Below are 20,869 nucleotides of genomic sequence, written 5' to 3'. Positions count from 1 at the left end.
GGAGGAGCTTTTGTGGGTTTAATGCCCACCAATGTGCTCGCCTTCAAAGTCATCAATCAGAGAAACAAATCATGAATTTTAAGGAAGTTATATGAAGAGATGAAACTCAACAGAGGAAAGGGGTTTTTTGTTGTTGTTTTGTTTGGGTTTTTTTGTTGTTGAGTTTTTTTGTTTTGTTTTGGGCCGGTTTGTTTTTCCAAACTGTACCCAACTGTTGAGTTCTCTTTGAGAGATCCAGAAAACCAAACATTTCCAGTGAAAAAAAAAAGATAGAATATTTTGGATGGAAACAGTATTTTGTTTACAAGGCCTTTTCCAAAAGAAATCCCCACAGACAGTTTCACAAGGGAATGAATGCAAGTAGGTGGGGGGTGTTGGACAACAACAATCCAGCTTTGTTAATGATGTTTTGTAAATTCTTGCATTTGTCATGTCTGCATAAGATAGGGACCAGTGTGTGAAATTATCTCTGTAAACAGCAAGATACAAGAGCAAAGACTTGAATTTCTGTTTTTAATTTGGACTAACTTGATCTATGTGTATTTGACATTGGCAAAAATCGATGTTTATCCATGAAAGCACAGATGGAAGATCTATCTTGAAGCATGCAGGCTTACTTTCATGTACAACCACTGTTTAAGAATGCATTTTAAACCAGAATGCATAATTAATTGTGAAATCATTATTATACATTTCATTATATTATTATTTGCATGTAAGTGGTTTAAAAACTTGTTATCTGACAATTCAAAATACTATTAAGAACAGTGTCATACTAAATTAAGAACATCTGTCATACTAAAATCTTTTGACTTGACTATCATTTAAAAAAACACCAGCAACACACGCACACAAACACTAGGTGCTAGTTAATGTTTATTTAGCACTGTATGAGGATGAAATTCTGCCTTTTCTACTGGTCTGTTGTTACAGTGGACTTGTACAATCCAAGCTTCTACAAGAATTAGGAATGTTCCCCTCGGACCCCTCCCACTGATAAAGAAAATACGTAACCATTGTAATTCTTATAAAACATTCTTCTTTTATTAAATCTTAAAACTCTCTATGAATGTAGCACTCTCACAGTTTACATCTAAAACCAACTAGCACAGTATGAACAAAATAGTGCTGTTCTGCTGGAACTTGCATGATGATAGATTATTAGACAAACAGGACTGCCTTTATGCAAGAAGGCAGAATAATTTCCCAGTAATTGAACTAAACACCTTTAAGGGTTTATAGACACATTTTTGTAGCATTATGTAAACCAATCACACTCTTAAAAATGTCTTAAGATTTTTCCATTTCAGCATTGTTTGTTTCCAGCCTCTAACGATACAGAAAAGGTTTACAAGCCACTGAAGGATGGCTAGCAGTTCCCAGCTGCCTACTCACAGGAAAGAGTACCTGGCGTATCTAGTAGTTAAAATCCTGCACATGAAATTTAGAGTCACTACAGTTATAGAAAACTTATTTAAAAGACCTTACACTGAACAGTCATTATTTCTGTTGTTCTTTTTAAATCACAGAAGATAAATTTTGTCAGTAACTTCACAGCGACACTAAGATGCTACTGCTGAAGATAGAAACCAGTTTGTTATTTAAAACTTAGTATCCTTAAATATCCCTGAAAATAGGTAGGCCAATGGGAAACAGGAATGTTTGTTCAATTACTTATAAGTCAGTACAGATAAATTTTGCATTGAAATGAAGTTTAACAATACACAAGCTAACATTGAAGCTTATCCAGGCACATGATGAAACAGATGTACCCTACACAAAATGTAAATGCTCCTCTCCACCCTGAGCTTTACATGAGGCATCATAATTTCATTCAAAATACAAGCAGGCCAGAGTGATGTCTTTATACAGCACTGTTACCACACAGAACTATTGAAAAATTGCACGCCTGTCGTACTTCAAGCAGGCAGTGGATTATAAATTCAGTGGCTACTTTAGATCGGCACAGTTTGTGGCACAGAGTAATAAACATTCGCACAGACTGTGCTACAACAATGGTGACTACCTGACAGATTCTGGTGTAAATACTTCCAGGCAGACCAGGAGCAAATCAGGCACTGTATTTCAATCACTCTAAACACTTTCCAGAATGGTCTGACTTGATGGTACTAACTGATGCTTTCTCTGACTGTTCAGGTTTAATCAAAAACTGGTTAAGATCACTCCTTGACAGTACTGTGTTCATTTTGCTTCTACCTGCTGCGTGACAGCAGTAACACAACAACCGAGTTTTGGCACTAAAAAGTGTTATTATCAAGCCAAACTTTTTAAACTTAGAAATCCTTCTGAGAATGAAATGGGTAACTTTAGAAAACTGTTAAAAACAGACTTTCTTTGATGCTTACCTGGTGAGCCGTTTCGGTTGAGGTCGCTCTCCAAATTTCCTGGAAAAAAAAAAGAAGATGCTAATTTAAAAGTGCTTAGTCACAATTTTACAGTGAAATACTATCCCAATTTTACAATTTTTGAAAATGTATTGAAATTTGATGTCTTTTCATTGTAATTTCCTGGACAGGTTACTATTAAAGTATCAACCACCTCCTAGCAATAGCTTTGTCCACAATAGCAGAGGGGGGTTTCTTTATCTGGAACACTGGATGACTTTCTTTGCTAAAGTCACATTTACTTCCTCTCTGAATCAATTTTGAAAAGTTCAGATATCACAGTTATGTAAATAGCCAAGGGATCTTTGGCACAGCACTGACCAGAAGTGCCAACAAAAACCAATTATTATCACCATACAGAAATCAACAGACTTATCTCCAAGTTGACAAATCACAGTGAATACTTCCCATGAGGACAATTCCTCATAAATTTGCTTATCCTTAGTGACTTCTCATAAAGAGGATGACAACATATTTCATATGTGCTGATACAGAATTGTTAAGGAAAATCTCCCTCGTGGAATGTACCCAAGCATGATCCAGAAATACCCTGTCATACACTTGTTTTTTTAGCCATAAGGCATAATGTGTTCTGAGGCAGAGCTTTAACACTGCTCGTGACAGAGAGGGTGCTCCTTCCAGGCAGTTAAGACTTTCCACAAAAGTATTTATTTATAGAAGACACTGAGTTTACACAGGACAGAAACATTTTCATTAACAAAAACACCCTCAGATTAAAGGAAAATGACCAGGTAAAAAACCTGAAAAAAAGAAAGGCTGTATGCTGCAATGTACACCAACCTGGCACAGAAGTACAACCACAGCTAAATAAGGAAAAGGGGGAAGTTAAAAAACAACAACAACAACAACAAAAAACACAAAAGAAAAAAGGGAAAGGACAAAACATAGAGATAGATTTAGCTTAACACCTTTCTATCTAAAAATAAGCTGAGGCATAAAAGACTCTGCTTCTGCTGCCAATGTTCATAAACATCTCTATGACTTGGAAAACTCTTTTGTAAGTGGTCACATCTTTGCCTTTACACTTCCAGGATAGTGAAAACCCTCCCCTCTCCTAATATTGCCCTACAACAGTGTTGGAGGCTCTCTAGGACAAGAAGTACTTCATCATTAAATGATGTGATGAGAAATTCCACTGTTGATGCTGAGGATCTGTCCTGAACTCTACAGCAACTGGTGGTGGAATGATTTGATGTATTCCAATTTCATGTGAGTAACTCCAGAAATGCACAAAGTAAAAATGCAAAGCTAGCGGCACTATGCAGTTGAGTAGAACAGCACTGAAAAGAGTGACAAGAACATTCAGCAAATTCTGAAGTTATTTTTCACAACTTGAGAAATTAATCTTCTAAAATACTGGCAGTCTTTCCTATGCAGAAGAAATGGATACGCAAGATGAAATCAAATTATTTCTTTTCAGTTTAAATGATGAAATGAAAATTTACATTTCCAACCAGACAGAAGCTCCTTTCACATTGTACTTAGTTATTGTTAGCATACTGTTCACTTGTTTGGCTTTATTTTAACTTCAAATGAAACAATGAAACCAAAATTTTTGCTGCAAGATTCATTTTCATGTATTTTCAATTTTTAGGTCTATGGGACAGGTACTTCATTTCTGTTTTCCACTGTGGTATGTATCACTGCATTATCATATTTGCAATGCAGAAAGGCCACAAGAAAACTGAAACAGCTTTGCCATTTGGCAGCCAGAAAGTTATATCCCAAAGCCTATCTGCTTATCTTTCCAGGATCAACCTAGTGTCATCTCCCAAGCACACCCTGTGACTCTGGTTTTCCCCAGATAACAGTGTGAGTTTGTGTGTGCATCCCACCTCACTGTTCTCCCCTGAAGACCTAGGATCATTAAATCTGGCAGAGGATTCACCTGTCTGTGACTCACTGACTAGACAACAGATTATCTTTAAGCAATAATTTACAACACCCCTATAGATTAGCTGCCTGATCTGGAGTAGAACTAGAGTCTTTGTTTCAATCCCTCTCCACATTTTAATTCACCAAGAAAAAAATTAAGATGTGCCTATTTTGGAGCAAAGGAGACACTGTACACACCACACACCACATTTGCTTGTACCATGGCCAAGAGATCCCATCCAAGATGAGGACACTAGTACATCAGAAACCACATTAACACAGAAAAAAAACACCCAGACAAAATCTTACACTCCCGTAAGGCTACTCTAGCCATGCAGAACTCTGAGCATAGATGATTTGCTCCCCTTGCATGTACAGTTACTGCCACCTAAAAAACTTTACTAATAATAGAGGCATCTACACACAAAAAAGAAGCCATTACTTAGAGAAATAAACACCCTATCTTCCTTTAGTCAAATCCTGAATATACCACACAGGAAAGAACACCAAAATCCCCATTCTTCAGAGGCAGAGCTGAAGCACCGAGTCATTTTGGAGATGCACAGGGTAAACCCTGATCATCTGATGCTCAGTGCACCACCTTTATACTTCAACATGCCAAATTTCCCTAGCCTCCTCCATTCAAAATAAAGTTAGTGATGTCACTGTAATCAACTTGCGAACCTGTACAAAAGGTACCTTTAGCAACATGAACCTTCCAAAACATTATGCAAACTAGATTTGGTAGATCTTTTATTATTCATAAAATCATAGAATGGTTTGGGTTAGGAGGGACCCAAAAGATCATCTCATTCCAACCCCTCTGCCATGGGCAGGGACACATCCCTCCAAATGAGGTTGCTCCAAGCCCCATTCAACCTGGCCATGAGCACTTCCAGGCATGTGGCACCTACAATTTCTCTGAGCAACCTGTGCCAGTGTCTCACCACTCTCATAGTAAAAAATTTATTCCTAACATCTAATTTGTATCTGCTCTCTGCCATCTTAGAGCCATTCCCCCTTGTCCTATCACTACACACCCATGTAAAAAGTCCCTCTTCGGATTTCTTGTACGCCCCCTTTTAGTACTGGAAGACATTAGGGGGAGGAGCAAAGCAGGAATAAATTACACAGTCATATTTACCGAAAGTCCAATTTTTTACTATCTCTGAATTAAATTCAGCTACTTTTTCCTCAGTAATGTTATTCTGATGCCCAATTGATGGTTATGTACCCTAGCCTTCATGTCACTGAACAGCACTTTCCTGTACCACCTCAAAATAATTTCAAAGATCCCATAAACATTCCTCAGAACTAAGAACTCTTAACTGACCCACAAACCACTTCCATCACTAGACATCTTCATAAGGGAAACTCTATTTTAGTAAAAAAGAATGTGACTTTGTACAGGAATGCTATAAATCAAATTATTTAAATAAGTATCCAATAAGTACATGAGTAAGGTTGGTTGACATTGCATTCTTACACCTCCCGTAAAAAAAACAAATCCCCGTAGCTCAATAGCAACAGCTAAACAAGTTAGAATTCAAGAAAGATTAAGAAAGGAATAGGAAACACAAACATTACTATGTCACAGAATTATTCTGCCACAAACACACAGTCCTGAAAACTGCCTGCTGTTAACTGAAAACATAGGGGAAAAAAATTACACAGAGTAATAAAACACACCACAAAAGTCAATATGGATGATCAACAGTTTTCATATGCAATTGGCTAAAACACTTCAGCTTTTAGTGAAAGTGAGCACACAAGAGAAAAGTGACAAAGATGTAGGAAACTAATATAAAATATGCAAAATGTGAAAAAGAGATGGCTGTTCTCTGCCTTGCAAACACCGGAACTGGAAAATAGACCTAGTATCTGAAAATTTCATTTTAGAATAAAAATCTTTTCCCTTGCTCTACAAACCTGGTTATAACTAAGTTGTGAAACATATTGCTAGAGGATATTGTGAAGGCTAAAGCACAAATGGACTCAAAAGATTAAACAGAAGTCTGGCACAGAACTCCATTAGCTTCTACTAAGCATAATGACCGATTTTTTATAACCTCATTCTCAGGAAAACCTAAACCATTCCCTATCAGCAGCAAAGTAGTTACCAGGAGGGAAAAAAAAAACCAACAAATCAACCCAGTTTACATTTAGCCTCTTTTACATTCTTAAACTTCCATCACTGATGACTAGAATGCACAGTTCACTGTAATACTTCTACAAATCAGGTATATTCCGTAGCAGCAATTGCATTCAGGATGCCAGATTTTTAGTCATGTTGCAAAACTCAAGACATACAAACACCACATGAAAAAACGAACCATTTAATAGTTCACCTGGTTTATTCATTCCTTATGTTTGCAAACTGGATAGAGATACCTCTACTGACAACACAATCTGAAGTACAAAAACTATCAGTAACGATGCTGCAGAAGAAAAGACTGAGGCCTTTTGCTTTTTCTGATGTTAGGACAGCTCAACTGAAAGTGCAAGAAACACATTATCTATGGGTTTGTACTAAATGACAGACATTGTACAAGTGATGATTGCTGTTATTTCAAACTTTTGTGTTTCACTGGCATGTTGAAAAACGGGCCAATTCAGACATTTAAAGGTTACCTGTCAGAGATGACATAGACTGCATTATTTTCCTTGCATAGGTTTTCCCTGAATTTCACTGTTCTGGAATTTCTCTTGATATTTACTATTTCTAGACCTCTTCTTTGTTTACATCTTGAAAATTTGCAGATTGATGGATAACAAAAGGATACAGTAATGTATCACAGTTCTATTCTTACAGTGGTTATTAAACAAGCTAAATATATATAATTTTAAATCCTAATTATAAATTATATATCATTATGTCTGAATGCTCACAAAGTTCCTTTTTTTATTTTACTATCCAAGAGTCAGCACTGTTTCAGGCGCACTGTACTGGAACTCTGGATATACAATCAAGTTGCCATTTTAATTCACAAAACAAAAAAAACCTTGCTAATTCAGTTCAGGACAAACTGTATTTTATTAGTATTTCCCTATCACACTGCACTGCAAACCTGACTGTGAGCATTAGTCACACCACAATCACCTGCTGTAGCAGCAAGTTTTACTTGTTCAAGTAATTCTTTTCCCAGTATTTTCTCTAGCTAGTAGTTTTTATTCCATTATGTTCATGTATTTTGTTTTCTGATGCCTTGCATATATTAATTTCACTTCCCCATTTTGCACTGTAGGCATAACTTTTCTCTCACATCATGTCCCAAATCAGTCTTCTTTTCAAGCCCACCCTTTTCATTTCACGAGTCCCACTTTGCCGTTCAAACTTTTATTCAAACTTCTTTTCCCCATTCAGAGAATGGGAAGTAAACTTACTCTTTTTACCTCTCTACTGACATCAAGTAACTATGGAAATGAACAAGAGCACTAACATTAATCTTCCAAGTACACTAACTAGTTTTGCTCTAGCTTTTAATATTCTCAGGCTAGGTAAAAGCATGACACAACATACAGAGTGTTTCAAATATTTTCATAAAATATCAGAATACCAAATCCTGTTAGGAATTCCTCACTCAGGCACAATAGGTACTATATTATAGTTTTCTATGGCTGCAGGAATGTGAATGTCCATTGCTTCCAGCATCTACAATGAAGCACAATCTATAACTTACTTGTCTTTACTAGAAGTATCAAACTTTTTTCCTGTTATACAGTCTTACTTTCTAGAGATAAGCATAATTGTAAGGGCTGAATTGCGCTTTTTTTTTCCAATGGTTCTACATTTCAAGTCAATTTTGGAAGGAAAAATAAAAATTAACCAGAGATGTGCCATTTGCAATGAAAAAAAATTATAAATAAAAAATCACATGCTATCCCATCCTCAACTTTGAATATCTGTAGTTACTAAACTGCTCTAGCATCTTCCTGAGTGGAAGATGAAGTTCAAATTCTTCCATTATTGGCCTTCAGCCAAGAACATCCTCTTCACAGTCCCTCATAAATTCCATTCACCTTTATTTACCGAACACAGAAGCCTTAAAAAATACTTCAACAAGATTCAAATAGAGGCAAACTTCAGTCATTTGCCCTAAGAATTCTATCTTCAGTTGGCCTATAGACTGACACAATTCTTGGCATCTAGTAGGAACAGCATGGATCTTTTTGTAAATAATGCTCTCCAGAGAGGCAAAAACAAGAGAGTTGTCAAATTTGAATGCAGCAGGAATAACAGCTGAGCAGAAAGCAAGCATGATGGAGAGGCCCATGTGGGGGGAATAGCAGGAAGAATGAGGACTGAGAATGGGAAGACATGAGTGGCAAATTAAGACTTGCTAGGTGAGAAGAATGGGCCTGAGAACACTATGGAAGATGAGGCACCAGAAAAGCCTGCGGCAAGACAAAGCATTCTGATTTAACTCTAGAATATACAAAGACTAGTAAGAATATACTACAGTTACTGTCTTCCTTTTTTTTTTGTGACAGTTTTCACGTTATTTTGAAAATTTCAACACTGAAAATAAAAGCAAAATACTTGCCTTACCCTGAAGAATCCAGAAACATAGGAAATAGCCATGTGTTGAGATCTCTTTTTCTTCTTTTTTCCTTACATAAACATGAAGAGGTCAGCATGGGTGTTGGGGGCTAAGCTCGGTAGGCAGCTAAGAGCCACAATGCCATAGGACAGGTGAAAAGCATGAGTGGAAAACAAGAAACTTGTAGGTCTAGATAAAAATTGTTTAACAAAAGAGAAGTGGAAGAACAGAGAAACAAAATAAAAACAAGCCAATCACTCACCGCCTCCCAAGGGTAAACAGATACCCGGCCAGTTCCAAAGCAAACACTGGGTTAACCTTGCTAAACCCCCCTCCTCTCCATTTTATCACTGACACTATATGCCATGGAATATCTCTTTGGATAGTTTGGGTCATCTGCCTGGTGGTGTACCCTCCCAACATCTTGTGCATCCCCATTCACCGTGGGGGGGGATGCAGACAGGACACAGCGAGAAACCTTGACATTATGCAAACACTGCTCAGCCAAAGCTAAAACATTAGTGTGTTATCAACACTGTTTTAATCACAAAGAACACAGCATCAGACCAGCTGCTATGAAGAAAATTAACTCCATACCAGCCAGACCCAATACAATGAGAAAACTGAAAAAAAAACATGCTATCTACATGGGAAGCAAGTGCCAGATTTTGAAAAGGCAGACTGCCTGTTCAATGGAAACATTTAACTCCCAAACATCCCACCGTCAAATCATTTCCAACTGGACACCTGCTGGTGCTTTTGACTGATTTAGCAAAGGCACACATCACAGCATTTGCTGCAGAACATGTTATAGGAACTCTTTAATAAGCTACAAGGGATGACTGTAATACCTCAGCATGGATTCTGGAAACAATCCCCAGACAAGTGCTCAGAAGACAATGTCCTTGGAAGGAAGTTACCCTGTTCAGTTGAATCCTTCCAGCTCCTTCTCCTAAACCACAAACCTCCCAACATTGTCAGAAATAAGATGTGGCAATCACTTCTCCAGGGCAATAAAAGACTCAGAGACTGACAAAGTGGCAAGTTCTACTTGCCTTAAACAAAGCTGTCAAATAAATGGGTTTTGAGACAAGTACAATGTGCTTCACATAGGCTTACTAGAGGACAGACACTATTAAGAATACTAAATTAAATACAGAATAGATTGACTAAAGAAAGTTTTTACTTCCTCAAAGGAGGTCTGAGGGAAACAATGCTTGAAACAGGAGGGGTCTAATGAAAAGAATTTCAGATTTTTATATAATCTCCAGAGAAGTTTCAGAATACATTGTGTGATTCAGAAAGAGAAAACATAAGAAATTCCAAGCTCTGCTCTCCAACAATATGAAGTGACAATGAAGATTGGTGAGAGGCTGAAGTTCAGTTCCAACATTTCTAATATCTGGTATCCCAAAAGCCATTATGTATGACAGGATTGGGGAGGAAGAAATACTGCCACTTCAACTACTACAGGCTTATCATAGTTAGGAGAGTACCAAAAGAAACCTCTGTGCTACACTTAATCCCAGTTCTAAAAACAGTGAACTGTCAGATGCAACCTTCTCCTACACCTCTTACATAGCTTGGAACCTGTGAATGAACGTGAAGAGCTTGCAGTTGAATAGTGAGAAGAAAGCCTTCTAAAGAAAGAAATAAAAATAAGGCAAGTAATTTACAGCTACTTCTTCTTATTCTCCCTCAACTTTAACACAACTGCTACATACCTGAAAAACTACAAAGTTTTTCAAATGTACATTCAGCTTTTAAGACAAGACAATCCTCATCATAACAGGACCTACTGCTTCCACCATAAGAAACAAAAATACTTTTCAAACAATTAATTTCAAGTTGCTATGTGATCAGTTACTACAAACACATTAAATGTGGTGTACTACAAGATCACCGGTACATGACCTCTCTAGGTTTATCTGGTCTACTGAGGTTGTATCTAAGATAAAGGAAAGTGAAATCTAGGTTTCACTTAGGAAACTAGGTTTTCTAGGTTTACATTTAAAGTTTGAGGATTAATATAAAATATTCTTTTTCAGCCATTAGCGGAGGCATCATCTAAGAAAGTTGAAAGAGATGGATTCAGGTAGCATGCTGGGACTCTATTTTCCCTCTCTCTTCTAATCCTCTATCCTATGCCCATTTCCAGCTTCAATTTGCTTAGTACAGACAAATGAGAGAGGAACTGAAAAGGCACTAAGGAAAGCTTGCACTCATGGACTTCAAACATGCTTAAAATTATCAAAGTCAATAACATACAACAATGTCCATGTACAGGACACACTGAACACTCCCCAAGAGCCATCCCTTAATCTTCCATTTGTTAAAAATGTTTCATATAGGTAATGCAGTATACCGCAACCTACGTGGCAAGACTCAGCTACTCCGTATCAGACTTGGGTTTTGCATACTTCAACGTTTAGAACACCACAATACATCAACAGTAAAAGCAAAGCAGCAGATGCCCGTCTTAAAACAAAGGGACTTGCTGTTCATGTAGGTTTATTTTTCTGTGCACAGATTTCTGTGAAGACAACATGCAAATACTGAAAACATTTCTGTGCATTCATCTACACAACCATATTCTCTTACAAACTTTTTAGAATGCAACTCCAAGGGAAAAGATCATCTATCACTAAGAAACATGATCCCATTTGCTGAGTTTACAGACAGAAAGAGGATTCCTTTTAAAAAATGCCCCTTTATGATCTGGCATGAGCTGGCATATAAAAAAAGACCATAAAATTTCACACAGTGGTTTCTGTTACAATTGGCTATGAAATCCATATTAAATATAGCTGTTGATTCACATCACTTTTAGTGTTTGTTTGCTGTTGGAGATAGCCGGTGCATTTAGTTTCTGTAAGTGCAATTTATTCTACAGTGCTATCCTTTATTTTTTAAATTAAGCTCAAAACAGGGCACTCTTATGATTTACCAATGATAAAAATGCACAGCTCAAAGAAGTGATGTTTTTACAGGTTTAATACATTAAAAAAAAAAAACCAAAACACCTACAGTACACAATTTTAAAGTGATTAATGCAGAACACAAGTAATTGGATCTATGAATTCAGTCAGGATGGAACTAAAAGCAAGTCATTAATATTACTTGTGCTCAAAGAATATGTCACATTTATCTTTTCCATGGATGTGAATACTGAATAAATGAACCATACAAATTGCTAAATAAGGACCTTTAGAAGGAAAATTTTATCTTCTCCAAAACAAAGGTCATATCATTAAGGACAGCAAAGACAGCTGTACTACCCGTAACATCCATTGCTATGAGGACTTTATCCTGAAAATAAGGAACTAAAAACTAACCCTTTTTTTTTAAATAAATACAGTTTTCGTATCCACACATAATGTACAAAGAGCCAATCTCAGCCAATCTGCTTTGAAATACCACTGACCCAATGTACCTTCTTTCTTATCCATCCATCACCACACTGGAAACACAAACTAAAAGGCAAATAAACAAGCTCATATTGTCAAAAAAAAAAGGACAAGTGATGAAGCAATCCTCTCATTCACTCTATACTCCACAGCCTACGATTCCACACAACCTTCATTCCTCAGAAACGTGTGAGCAGATGCACTTTCCTCAGGCTACTCTGCTCCACCTCCCACACATATTTTCAATTTGCCTTCCACTGCTTTTTACATTTTGTTGTAACTTAATGCCATACAGCCTAATACAACCTGGCCTACACTGTGAGTGCCACTAACTACTGTGGCTTTACCTGTGTGGCATCTTGGAGAAAGGAGTTTTTCAAATCCTTAGACTAACCATACCCAAAACATTTTATAGTCTTTTACTATTTCCTTTCACTTAGCACAACCACATAAGTTGTTGCTGTGCTACTTCCTCAATAAAAATACTGCTGTGGCGGTTATTCAATTCTAAGAAAGGTCAACATGACAATGAAGATTATGCAGATCCATTACATTGCAGTGATGTATCTGTCTTGGGAGTGGGGGTTTTTCTGCTGTGGACATACTGTGATTTATGTAGTGACATATGTAGGACATACGTAATGCAATACACAGGTAAATGATGCATTTCAGAGGCTCTTATTCATTCTATAATATCACACACCTGAGGTACAGAAACTGCTGCAGAAATCACACTGATCTCCCTTGTTGCTCCCTCTAGGTACAACTGTGTGCAAGCATGATCCTTTATTGCTGATGAAGTCAGCAAAATGACAGTTTCCAGATCACCCATCATGCCACAGGCCGGTTCATCATTCAGGATGAACACATGCACTAACAGAGTCACATGCAGTCATCAGCTCACTCTCACTTTTGCCTGCCAGCATCATTTAGGCCCTGATTCTCATCAGGCTGTCTACTGTAATAAATATTGCTGTGAAGACTCTGTCCTGAAGATTAGGAGTTGAACTAAAAGCTAATCCATTTTTTTAAATAAATACAGTTTTCATATCCACACATAATGTACAAAGAGCCAACCTCAGCCAATCTGCTTGAAATACCACTGACCCAATGTATGTTCTTTCTAATCCGTTCGACAAAATGAGGTAAAGTTAATTACAACCTCACCAGTTGAGACTGTCTAAGGGACATGAACAATGCTAGCATTTCTCCTACTTCTTAAGCCCTTTTCTCCTCTGCAAAGAGCAAATTATGGGTGGTCCAACTGCACTGTGCCTCTGTGGAAGTAGGGGGCACAGCAGCCCCTAAAATCACAAAACCAGAAAGCTTTCCATCGATACACAAAACATTCCCTCTCTTCAAGAAAAACAATAAGGAAAAAAAAAAAAAGACCCACCTGCTCCACGGTGAATGCCACCAACCATGCAGTATCACATCTTTGTACTGCATGTTCCTGCACTGCTCCGGCCTACACTTAAATTCTTTAAGTCCTCCAGCACAGGGAACATGTTACGCATTTGAAACAAGTCTTCTACTGTACAGCCCTATATACACTTTTGGCACTATATCAAATAATACTGACATAAATACAATAGAAAAAGCTCTGCTTCATTTAGTCACGCCCTCTCACTGGAAGTCACCGGTTCAATCAGAAACTCCCTCTCCCTTTTCTGACCCGCTTTCATCCTCCCACATCGCTTTCATTATTGTCCTCTCTCTTTTCCAATCCCCATAAAAAGAAAATCACAGAACCACAACTGCAATTTAAATACAGCTTGCACTATCCGTAAATATGCTCACTTTTGAACAACTTACAGAAAGTAACCAAATTCACTTTACAGTAGTCTACCTACCTTTGTGAAAAAACGTCATCCAGTAAAACACTACACTTGCTCATGACGCTAAGAATCAAAGGTGTAGTCCAAAAAGGCCATAATTTTAATCCAGACAGAACTCACACAACTCTGACACACCAAGCACGGCAACAAAGTCAGTAATGACAGTTTATTTAAGAACAAGAAAGTGCCTAAACATATATCTGCAGATGTGTTTTCCCCGCTTTTGCTTTTTGCTGCAGATACTTGCAGCAAAGATATATTAAAGAACTTAGATATATCAACTGTTAAGTTGCCATTAAAATGTTGGAATGGTGTAGAATGTGAGAAACATCATAAAAAATTACTCCATGTATAAGATTCATTTATATTCACATGCTGTTATTCCTTCTTTATTAACTCCCTAATAACTTTGGCTCCAATGAAAACTGCAGATTTGCACACACTTACCTTAGCAACTGATAGTGTTATCAGCTTGAAAAACCAGCATGCCAACAGGATCTCAGTCCCTAAAACACAATATAATTTGGCTCAGCTATTGTAACTGCATAGGGAATATGCAACATAAGGCTCATTAGTTTTATCTTCAGCGGCTCAAATCAAAAAAGACTTGTTAGGAAAACAACTGCACGTATTTCACAAAATTGGCTACTAACACAATGGTAAACTGCTCACACAAAAAAAGCAGTTTGAAGCACATCTCCATGTGTTAACATCCCACATTCACAACTGTCACCAAAAACTACTTTGCTCAGTGTATGGTTATTTGGATTCTTCTTGACCATCTAGCACAGTAAATGTTCCCCTGGATCTTACCTTGCACATCACCTGTGAATAGATTATTTCACAAGTAAACTTGACTTTTATTTCCTAAGTGGTTCTATGTCCCCCTTAAACATAATTTTAGTACCAGCAAGCCTTTAAAAGCCAAGCAGCTACCTTTTAAGAAATTAGATTTCTAAATAAGGTAAGAACAGAGTTACTGAGTACTAAAGCAGTGCTTTTTAGTTTACCATCTGCCAATTACTGCAAATAAGATTCTTTTTTTTTTTAGTTGTATTAGGCATCAACTTTAATAAACATACTGATTGTTACCTCTCTTGCCTGCTTATTTGACAAAAGTCACAAATCAGACATAAGGGAAGACTTTTTCACCTACTTTCCTGCCAATATACGAGCCCTCCTATACTGTAGTACCTGAGGATTTGCTCAATATTGCTTTCAATGTTCTGCTGTTCAGAGAACAGTTTCCCCCTTTAAGTATACCTTCCATCCTTCACTGGAAGACAAGCATTCATCTTCTGTGCAGAAGGCAACTTAAAAACACTGAATAAAAAAGGACAAAAACTTCAGGTTCATGGCTTCCTTTGAATTACCACCGTTCACCGTAATGCCAAAAATACATAAGAGAAGCAGAAATTGTGAATGATTTTGCAAGGAAGTGGTAAAGAACCATACTGAACTGCAAAGGAGGAAGACTCAAAAAGCCAGCCTAACCTCACTAACCATAAAGGCAAATACATACTTATTTTGAAGATCCCTTAAAGAGGTAACAGGTTCTTGACAGGGATGGTCATTGGACAGCTTGAAATTTCTAACCACTACTCTAATAAAGTAACAGGTTAATCACTCTTCCATGCATTTTTCCTTGCTCTATACCCACAAACACAGGAGTGACTGCTTCCTACCAGCACGAAAACAAGGAGAACATACTAATATGTCTCTAAGGGGCTTAATGTCCTGTCCCAAGTGCCCCAACCAGCTTCTCCTGCACCCACTACCTGCAGAGCTCAGACCTTCAGAGGCAGCCAACTCAGTCCATCTATCTGTCACACCACTAATACACTAGGAAGCAGGAGACGAAAGGAAACCAGTGGGTTTGGTTGCAGAAAGCTGTTTGGTCACCTCAGCAAATTCAACTTTAACAGAAGCCAAAAGAGATTACATAGAAGGAGCAGCTAAACTTGTTTTCGGTTACTTTCTACTAAGTCTGTAACTCTCATGGGAAAGAACTATATGTAAGAAAATAAAACACAGAGAAATTCTGTAAGGAAAATGACTGGAAAACCTAAGTCTTAAGCATAATTAACAGATCTTACTGCAGACTAACATCCTTACTCAAAGTTTAGCTTAGGATAGTTCTAAGACTCTCATCCAAATGCAGACAGAGCTTAATGCAAAACGACAGCTAAGTATACTAATATCTCCAAGGTTTAAGCAGACTGTTAAGTTTTGCTGCGACAGTTCAAGTCACCACTGTCTCAAATGTCTTTCCCACCTCTCTGCTAGGTCAGGGTAAGCCAATGTGTCTGTGCCCCAGCTGCCCCAGTTCACAGCTGGAGTGTAGCTGTACAGGCAGCTGAGCTGATTTGCCACCACCAAACACAGGGTGCCTGCCAGTTTCCCTTGGCTACCCTGACCTACCCTTACACCCGCTACTCCAGCCCTTGTCAGACCTTTCCACAGACAGATTGAAACCACTAACCCAGAACAAAACCTGTATTTTAGAAAAGGAGAGGGGTCAAAGAAAGGAAGGAAAGTGAATTTTACTGATTCAGTCATGAATCCAGTGAGTGCCAGCACGACCACAACACAATCAAAAGGAGAATGTGACCTCCCACTTTGGTGGCAAAGCACTATTAGAAAGCTGATACATCTATAGCTTCACTTTAGACCCATTTCAGTGTATTTTAAATAACGTAATAGTATGCACAGTAATGCAATGGTATATACAGGGCTCAGCCCACCAAAGCAGAAGTTTCAAGAGCCATCTTTAAAAATCTTTACTGCATTTTTATACTTCTACAAAACACCTTTAGGAAGTGGGGATGATTTCCTATCATCTCCTTTCTCCAGCAACTCAGTCAATTGAGACAACTTTTTATATTGTAGAATAATTTTTTGTAAACATAATAATTGTGTTTTTGTAAACACAATAATAATAAAACACTGTAATAAGTCTGCACCCTCTCCTTTTGTTCCCTTTCTTCCTCCAACTTCCATACTTAAAATCCTTCAAAACGCAAAATGGAAGCAGCTGTGTATATATGTTAAAAGGAAACTGCTAGAGTTTATATAAGTTTATTGCTATGCAACTGTGTCTCATTCACAGATTCTAGATACCTATCATACGAGCTATTATGGTGTCTAGCTCTTTAAATAATCAGATTCAGTTGTGACTGGTATCACAAGTGATACCAGTATGCAAGCAAAGAATAGGTTATCAGATCATAAGCAGGTTTCCATGCAAACAGTAATTTGCAAATTGGCCAATAAAATTCATCTCTTCAGTAGATCAAATGATGACACAAAACCTGTGAATACATATACTTTTTAACAAAGCCGTATTTGGCACCAACCTGGTTTACAAAATTACAGGGTTTCCTAGATTTCAGATGTTTTATTATTGCATCACCCAAGAATTATGCGGTTAAATTAACATTAACTGGGTGCAGTTGCAAAATGAGCTGTCAGTATCCTAGAATTAATCAATCTCAAGTTTATTGTTTCATAATTAAGCTTACAAATACATCATCCCATGAATATAAAAACAGCAGCAATAAACACAGATCCCAGAAAAGAGGGAGAATTAGAAGGCTCTTTTTCAGCTTTCTAGGACAACTAAATCATTTGGAGACCATTCTTCACTGTGAATCTTTTTCAATATGGTTGTGCTAAAGGTCTCCAACTGGGAAGCATTTAGTCTTAAATATTAGTCTTAAAGGTTTAAAGCCACATAACTAGACAGCAAAACCAGGTGATACTACCTGTGCCATTTACAAACCTCTGTTTTAATAAAAACATACATGTTTTATTATATTTAAAAACACTGGAATTACTGTTGGTGAACTGATTCATAGTTCTATGTTTCCAAGGATTTATTTATTCTCCAGCTACACCCCCTGCAATAATGAACAGAGCATTCCCACATATGAAAGTCTCAGAAGTTCACATGCCAATTTAACAAATACTTGACTACTGAAAAGAGAAAAACAGGGTACAGCAAGAAGGGTATTTCTGTTAAAATTATATAAGCTAGACCTTGCTTTCAATTAGTGCTATTTTTAATTACAAAACTCGAATATTTAGAAACAGATTGCTAGAGAAATATAATCTCCACAAAGCCTATGATCAAATATGATAAATGCTTTTAATAACTGTTGTGGTAAATGGGTCAGTGATCCCTGAACAAGATAATCAGACACTACAAAAATATACCTTTACTCCTTCTTATCATAATACACTTACAACAACCATATGAAAAGATTAAACTACATGTCTAGGATGACAGCAGGCTAACACCTTGTCATACTTTCTCCTGGTACTATAATATCACAGTTCTCTTACGTACTTCGCATGTTCCTATTGTGCCTAAATAGCTTTTACAGGGCATTTTTCATAAGAAAAAAAAATTCTGTAGAGTATAAATGCAAAGCAATTAATATTGTCCATTTTTTTAAATGGAAATTGTGTGAATCATACTTAATTCAAGTAAGCTTGCTTTTCAGGTTTGTCAAGTTTAAACTCCACACAGATGCAAATTACTGGTAAAACTTCTCCCTGCATCTTAATGAGGTACACTATAAACTATGAAGCCAACTTGAAAACAAAAACGTTTCTGAGACAAATTCTACTTGACCTAGGTATTCGAAGTGTTTAAGAACTAGTATTTAAAAGAATATTTTACCCAACAGCACTTAACTTCTGCATGGTTTTGAACCTGGGACTGCTACAATACTCATTTCCAAGAATAATGCCTGCGCTGGCATAAATTTTTGTGTAAGGATTTTACTGGATGATAAGCGTGCCTAAGCAGTGTTGCGAAGGCTCCGAACTACTGAGCTCTGAGCCCAAGCTCTTTTCAAAACACTGCTCATCCTTTCAAGTACATTCAGGCCAGAAGGGAACGTAAATTGTCAAAACTATTTTGAAGTACTAAACAACTAATGTTTGGAAGTCATTTCAGTCAGCAGCTACAAACATGCCTCACTCATATCTTGACCGGTTTAAAAGAGATGGCCAACACATGGCTACTTGCTATGAAGTACACGGAATAGGCTAATCAATAGGGAGATTTGCTTCCCACAATTCCTGCCTACTGCTGCTTCAAACAGGCAGACTGAGCTCTCCAAGAAAAATGGGAAAATCATGGACATATGTGATCATTACAGTTCAGCAATCAGATAGATAAGCTGAACCCCCAAATTAAAACATGCAGATGCCTGTGCAGTCAAGATAAATGAACAAAAAAGTCTCATCCTGCAGAAAATTGGGGGATGACCTATATTAGAAGTTACAGCTTTGAATTCAGCACCGTAGAGAGATGGTAGCTTTTCTTCCATGGCCTTAATGCATTCTGGAAAACAGGGACACGCTAACATGTCCACAGAGCAGGCCCAGTACTCCATTAACAGCTAATATTCCTTCATTGCTTTAATTTTGCAGTTTACAAAAAATGAAGCCTATGCTACAAAACTGATTAAGCATCTTTGCAGTAACTTTGGAATCCATACATCAATTCTAACTAAGTTTAAAAAGAAGAAAAGTTAAAGTTTTAACAATTAACTTGCTATGAGTTTTATGAAATCTGGAAGCTCGATAGGCATTTCCAAAACACTGATGTCACTGAAAATGACAAGCAGAACCTGGAACCTGCACACTGTTTCAGAGCTGGTCACTCTACATATACTATTTGAATAGACAGCGTATGCCTCAGCGATACTACAAATACACTTTGCTCATTAGGGATGAAGGAACCCCTGATATTGTCCAAGAAACTTTCCTCAACACACAGGGCACAAATGTATAGGAAGCACAAGTTCTTTAGTCCAGCTATTTATAGAACAACTTGGAGACCAAAAAGAAGCCCTGTTACTTGACAACAGCATATGCAAAATGCAGTCTAAACAAATGAAGAAAATTCAGAACACCAATTTGAAAGTGCTTTAATTATCTTATAAGGTTATGGGAAAGTTTAAATACTGTCAAAACAGCATTCACACATACAGAATAAATACCAGCATTTCATCTTGCAAGTCTTTTAAATCTGATATCTACATTCTGTTCACATAGGCATAAGAAATATAGAAACAAACTGTTTAATCTGCAGTCAGATTGTAAGCAGAGGGTCTCCAGAATTTCTAATGATAAGAATGCCATTTAACTGTTGAGTCATACACAATTTTAGGGCACCTGCCTTAAGTGGATTTAAAAAAAAAAAACATATCCAACCAAACAAAAAGCCCCCCACAACTATGAGTTGAGTACTGAATTTATTTATGACTATAAACCTGTTGGAAGAGGTATCAAATTATGTTATATTTACTAGCCCGAAGAAAAGCCTAATAAAATATTCTGCAATTTAAAAATAAACACTAGAAAAGTAAATCCCTTTGCAATTTGTTTTTTTTTTTTTCCCAGTGTTTCACAGGTTGTTGCAATAACTTTGTGTGGCAAGTTACCTACAGTATTAGCTATGGTGGCGTCTAGCTCTTTAAATAAATGATATCGCTATGGGGACAGAGGAAGAACTGCTGAACTGTTTCTATGACAAGAAGGGTAGTGGGAGAAGTGAAATGTGAGTGGCAGGTTTGGAAGCCTGAGGTATTTTTCACTTCTGTATTTTTTCCATATACACAGGAAACTCCCTTGGGGGGGTGAAAGACCAACTTCCCTACATCTAAATGCAAGAAAATGTGTAAAACAGAAACGCCATTCAATATTTTCTTAACCTTAACAAAAAATAAAGAATCAGACAAAAAATTCCATACTGAAATAGACAAATC

The 20,869-nt window shown here is 37.2% G+C and overlaps 1 protein-coding gene across 4 annotated transcripts in view; it reads right to left on the bottom strand.

Moving 5' to 3' along the window:
- Window positions 1-20,869, bottom strand: part of RBPJ (recombination signal binding protein for immunoglobulin kappa J region) — a 140,226-nt gene that overhangs the window by 19,760 nt on the left and 99,597 nt on the right. For 3 of the 4 annotated variants that reach the window (XM_061470528.1, XM_061470520.1, XM_061470546.1), the window contains one exon: window positions 2,367-2,405. In XM_061470528.1, coding sequence (XP_061326512.1) covers window positions 2,367-2,405 — 39 coding nt within the window. Of the gene's footprint in view, window positions 1-2,366; window positions 2,406-14,534; window positions 14,594-20,869 lie in introns of those variants that run through there. The other variant, XM_061470539.1, reaches the window with a different exon arrangement.

The sequence above is a fragment of the Pezoporus flaviventris genome, unplaced genomic scaffold (assembly GCF_033815535.1).
Source record: "Pezoporus flaviventris isolate CSIRO_AGI_PZ_B2104156 unplaced genomic scaffold, CSIRO_AGI_Pfla_v1 ptg000002l, whole genome shotgun sequence".
In the NCBI taxonomy this organism is placed as follows: domain Eukaryota; kingdom Metazoa; phylum Chordata; class Aves; order Psittaciformes; family Psittacidae; genus Pezoporus; species Pezoporus flaviventris.
The sequence above is the reverse complement of the archived record's forward strand: the minus strand, read 5'-3'. Positions and strand labels throughout refer to the sequence as shown.